At 49.0% G+C, this 5,764-nt stretch overlaps 1 protein-coding gene across 1 annotated transcript in view; it reads left to right on the top strand.

The window, feature by feature from the left end:
* The first annotated feature begins 2,828 nt into the window (after positions 1 to 2,828).
* Positions 2,829 to 5,764, top strand: part of LOC111141406 (ribosome binding protein 1) — a 41,867-nt gene continuing 38,931 nt past the window's right edge. Inside the window, 2 exon segments of the mRNA XM_022493931.1 lie at positions 2,829 to 2,868; positions 4,616 to 5,164. Of these exon segments, the coding sequence (XP_022349639.1) occupies positions 4,637 to 5,164 (528 nt within the window). The 5' untranslated portion in view covers positions 2,829 to 2,868; positions 4,616 to 4,636.

Here is a 5,764-nt window from a genome sequence, read left to right as displayed (position 1 = left end):
GTGATCTCTCTGTCAAATAAATAAATAAAATCTTTAAAAAAAAAAAAGAACAAATCTAGTGATACATTAAAAAAGAAAAGGCCCAACATCAAGAAGCGTTTATACCATACGAACCATCTGTGAGTTAACATTAGAACATATATTATTGTGATTCAACCCATTTCAGATTAGAGAAAATGTCAAGTGGTAAAGAAAAAGCATTTGCTAACATTCAGTACCCAATTGTTAAAGAAGAAGAAAAGGGAACTAGGAATTCAAGATAGCTTAACCTCATGAAATGTTTCTACCAAAAAACCTATGGTCAGCACGGCATCTGATAGAAGTGGAGACCCAGAGGTGAGCCCAGTCAGCCCCCCTCCAACCCCAATCAACACCACTTCAGAGTCCTGTGACACGAGAGCTGGGGTGGTAGAAAATGGATGGTCACAGTATTTTTCACAATATTTGAAAACCGTCGGAGATGGAGGGGGTGGCGCCTGCATGGCTCAGTCGGTTAAGCATCTGACTCTTGATTCTGGCTCAAGTCATGGTCTCAGGGTCGTGAGATGGAGCCCCGCGTCTGACTCTGGGTGTGGGTGCTTAAGATTCTCTACCCGCTCCCCCGTCCCTTCCCCTCTTCTTATTCTCTCCTCTGCAAAAAAACCTTAGGAGATGGTAGTCCTGATGGGGCTGTATCTGCTAGGGTCTCTGATTTATTGTCACTTTGTTTTAGTTTTGTATCTTCCTATCTGGTCACCTTGTGCCTAGAAAGTGCATCTGGAGACTAGCTCTCTTGGACACCCGCCCAGCACACCCCTGCCTCACGAGTCTCCCTTCCCCTGGCCCACAGCAGAGGAGCTGCCCAGTGATGAGACCTGGCCCTGGGGGTGCTTTAAAGGGTCTCTTCACAAAACCTACTCAAATCCCAATTGCCAAATTGGCCTGAAGTGGCCAATTTGGACCAGCTAGGTAGGCCACACGAGTTAGCAGATGTGTGTCATGTCTAAAGAACTGAGGGCTTCCACTCACGTTTGCTCCCTAAATCCTTACTCCCTAGGAACGGAAGAAAACCCATTCTCTCAGGACCCTCAAGGTGGTCAGTGAGTTTCCGCCAGCTGAGCCTGGGAGTGCTCCCCAAGCCTTTGGGTGGCCTCTCGCTTCCTTCCCTCCTGGAACCTTGACGTTTCTGCTCTACACTCTTAAGTGTACTAGCAATAGTAAGTACGAGCACCTAGTTCATAGACCTCTCCCAGAGAACGTAGGTTCTCTGTGGTCAGCCCATACAAGATATGTGGATGGTCACATAACTGGCCCCGTTCTTTGCCAGTTGGGCCTGGCCCTGTGGGAAACCCAGAAAGACATTCCTGCTGGGGGTCCTTTTGTGACAGCATGAATTTCAGAAGCAAAGCCCCCAGAATGCTGGTGTCAAGAGCACACTTGGGAGGCAACCCTGGTGTTCTTGCCCCTGTGAGTCTGGGATCTCTCCGTGATGTTCCTGCCCCACCCAAGCCAACTGCAGAGCAACAAGATGGCTGCCTCTCCCTTGGCACTCCTTGCTGTATGTGGGGATATGGCCTTCACTGTAAATGTTTCGGGGTACTACTTATCAAGACTAGGGCTTTTCATTTTTCCTGTGAAAGATTTCTTTTGACAAAATTCTAACTCAGGAATTAGTGGTGGGGAATAGGGTTTCTTTTTCGAGCAGCCCATTCTGCCAAACTTGGAAGACATATCGGGCTGCCATCAAACATACATTTGTGTGTGCAGCAGAGGAAGAAATATTCTCCCCAGCTTAGCTTTTGTGGAGTCTGTGCTCCCAACAGAGGATATATTTTTGTATCCCATATTGGCCTAACTTGAGTAAGATTCAAGGCGATTTTTTTCAGCCCTGGCTCTTCTGCCTCCACCACAAGGCTGCCCCGATCCTACAGTGCTCAGCAGGAAACAGACCTTGCTTTGTAAGAGCCTGGTGACTGCGTCAGCACCGTGACCCTCCTGCAGCTCCCTGGGAGCCGGCTCGTGGAGGGTACAGTTGCTGAGAAGCTGCTTGGGGCTCGTGGCGTGACTCAGACCCCTGGCATCGCACTGCCTCAGAAGAAGGGGAGTGTGTCAGAGGACTTTTGTCATCAGAATAGACTCATACAGTTATTATAATGTGGTGTTTGTACCTGAATGTGTCTGTGTTGGCAAAGTTTGGAGAGGTCCTCGTGAGGACCCAGAGTTCTAGTGGACGGATGTCCACCAAGACTGTAGAACGTTCAACACCTTCTTGTCCCTGCCCTTCCATCCACTGGATTCCCTCCAGGGCCAAGTAGGGTACAGTGTCCTTTCCCATACCTCGTTTGTGAGTGTGTTCCTAGAAAGGCTAATTTGGGACACCCTCTCCTGAGGGCACCTGGCTGTGGCTCCCACTGTCAGAACCCACAGCCAGAGGTCAGAATCCACTTGCCCAGGATTTGAAGGCTCCATGAATCCACGTTACACTTCACTTGTGAAGGTTATGGCTGTGATAAAGAGGTTCCCCGGTCCTGCAAACCCAGGGTGATAGTCAGGGGGAAGCAAATGTTTTAGCCAAAGCTAGTGGGGGTTACGGCATGGGGGGGGCGTGGGCCATGGAGTTTTTGTTACGAGTCCCTTTAACCCTGTTCTAGCAAGGGACTTATTTAGAAAGTGAAATTGTGTGTGTGTTCTGTGATGAGAACGATTCTTCTTTGAACTTAATGCTGAGACATGTAAAACAATCTCTTCTCAGTCCCTTCTTTAAAATGCCCTACTGTCAGAATTTGGATTTTGTGATTTTTTTTTTTTTTTTTTGAAATTCCCACTCTCTTGCCATCCCCAATGGAGGAGGAATCTCAACTGACAAGCCTGGACCTGGCCTGCCCCAAGGTCTAGAGATTTGGGGGGGCAGGGGTCATGCCAGGAAGGGAGCCTGTTGACCTCTCTTCTTCTGCGCCCTCCTCCCTCTTTCCACCTTCGCTTGTCTGCCTTCTTACACTTGTCTTCTGTTCACTAATTCCATCACTGCTCCTCTTTACAGGGGCCTAGGATCTGTTCAGGGGACTGGGACTGTGATAGTAGCATCAAAATTAGCTGATAAAAGATGGATGGATCCAAATAAGTAAGCCTCTTGGGGCTCCTCACTGAAGTCGGACCCAGCCTGGGCTGGCAGCCAGGAAGCTGTGGACTGGTCCACAGGCAGTGAAAAGAGGTGGCTTGTGCTCTTGGTTTGGAAAATGTCATCAGGCAAAGGGCTCCCTCCCTGGGGTGAGGATTGGGTCTGATGACAGTGGTTTCCCTCCCTCTTTGCAGCCTGCAGACATGAAATTCCACACCTGGGGTCTGTTATTTGGTGTACTTTCCCTGACTTCCTGTTTCCTAATGTGCAGATTGCAAATTTTGCCACTCCTTCTGTGTGTGTGTGTGTGTGTGTGTGTGTGTGAGAGAGAGAGAGAGAGAGAGAGAGAAGTGGGGGAAGGGAGAGGGAGTGGGAATCTTAAGCAGGCTCCATGGCCAGCACTGAGCCTGCCTGACTTGGGGCTTGATCTCACAGCCCTGAGATCATGACCTGATCTGAAATAAAGAGTCTGACCCTCAACCTACTGAGCCACACAGGCACCTCACAAGTTTTGCAGCTCTTTAGGAACTATCCTGAGGGCCATTTTTTTCTCAACAAATTTTTGATCGCTTTCCAGGATTCTGAAGGATTGTCTCTGACCCTTGGTCATCGCGTTTATCACAACATTGGGGAAGGGAGACAACAGAGTTGAGATGGTGTGCCCGAGTGCATGCAGTTGAAAGCCTGTAGAGGGACTTGGTTTGGTTTACATGGTATTTTTATTTTTAATCTGTTTATTTCACTTTAGAAAAAAAAAAAAAAAAAGATTTCTAGCCTAATTTGAAAAAGTAAGCGATCTCTCAACATGGCGCTCATATTTCTACAACAATCAGCTATGGCTGGGTGATGCTTTCCCCCTCATTTGCTGGGACATTCTTGCCACAGTCCTCACCACTCCCCATTGCTCACCCCTGTCCATGCATGTGTTTATGTGCATCTTTGACCCCTGCAATAGAGAATCTATCGAATTGTGATTGGGACTTCTGAGTCTCCAGGGTATTACGTGTACAGACCTGTATGCTGCTGTTGCTCTGTTGCTTCCTATCCTAGCTCTAATGGAGGCTGCTCATATCTTGCATAAAAACTTAGTCTGGGGGTGCCTGGGTGGCACAGTCAGTTAAACATTTGAATCTTGGTTTTGGCTTGGGTTGTGATTCAGGGTCATGAGATCAAGCCTCCGTGGGGCTTCAGGATCTTGAGATTGAGCCACACGTTGGGCTCTGCGTGGAGTCTGCTTAAGTTTCTTTGTACCCCTCCCCACCCCGTGAGTGCATGCTCGCTTGCTCTCACTCAAATAAATAAATCTTTTTTTTTTTTTTTTTTTTAAAAAGGTGCCTTACTTCTAAAGAGGGGCAGGAAGGAATGTATGACATCAGAGATTGCAGGAATTTGTTTCTTCTTTGAACTTACCAGTCTGAAGAATTAATGAAAGCTTAAGTTTGGGGGTAGGGATGAGGATGGAAACTGATAAATGCTGCAGTTCCTACAAAAAGTAATCTACATGTATGTATTTGGCAGGTGAAAGGAAAGCAAGCCAGGATGGATATTTACGACACTCAGACCTTGGGGGTTGTGGTCTTCGGAGGATTCATGGTTGTTTCCGCCATTGGCATCTTCCTCGTGTCAACCTTCTCCATGAAGGAGACGTCCTATGAAGAAGCTCTGGCCAACCAGCGCAAGGAGATGGCGAAAACTCACCACCAGAAAGTGGAGAAGAAAAAGAAGGAGAAAACAGTGGAGAAGAAAGGAAAGACCAAGAAAAAGGAAGATAAACCTAACGGGAAGATACCTGACCATGATCCAGTCCCCAACATGACCATCCTTCTCAAAGACCCAATGCGGGCACCTGCAGTGGCCGTGGCTCCAACCCCAGTCCAGTCCCCCGTGGTCATTGCCCCCATAGCCACGGTACCAGCCATGCCCCAAGTGAAGCTCGCCTCCTCCCCTAAGGACAAAAAGAAAAAGGAGAAAAAAGTGGCAAAGGTGGAACCAGCAGTCAGTTCTGTAGTGAATTCCATCCAAGTTCTTGCCTCCAAGGCTGCCATCTTAGAAACTGCTCCCAAGGAGGTGCCTATGGTGGTTGTGCCCCCAGTGGGTGCCAAGGCCAGTATCCCCGCCACTGGCACTGCACAGGGCAAAAAGGGAGAGGGAGCCCAGAACCAGAGCAAAAAGGCAGAAGGAACCCCCAACCAGGGCAAAAAGGCAGAGGGGGCTCCTAACCAAGGCAAAAAAGCAGAGGGGGCTCCCAACCAAGGCAAAAAGGCAGAGGGAGCCCAGAATCAGGGCAAAAAGGCAGAGGGAGCCCAGAATCAGGGCAAAAAGGTAGAAGTGGCCCCAAACCAGGGCAAAAAAGCAGAGGGGGCCCAGAATCAAGGCAAAAAGGCAGAAGGAACTCCAAACCAGGGCAAAAAGGCAGAAGCGGCCCCCAACCAAGGCAAAAAGACAGACGGGGCCCCCAACCAGGGCAAAAAGGCAGAGGGAGCTCTCAACCAGGGCAAAAAAGTTGAGGGGGCCCAGAATCAGGGCAAAAAGACAGAAGGGGCACAGAATCAGGGCAAAAAGTCAGAGGGGGCCTCCAACCAGGGCAAAAAGGCAGAGGGGAGCCCCAATCAGGGCAAAAAGGTGGAAGTGGTTCAGAACCAGAGCAAAAAGGTAGAGGGAACCCCC

The sequence above is a fragment of the Enhydra lutris genome, unplaced genomic scaffold (genome assembly GCF_002288905.1).
Source record: "Enhydra lutris kenyoni isolate GAN:26980312 unplaced genomic scaffold, ASM228890v2 scaffoldscaffold6, whole genome shotgun sequence".
Taxonomy (NCBI): domain Eukaryota; kingdom Metazoa; phylum Chordata; class Mammalia; order Carnivora; family Mustelidae; genus Enhydra; species Enhydra lutris.
Note: the sequence above shows the minus strand (reverse complement) of the source record. Positions and strands in the feature narration are given on the sequence as shown.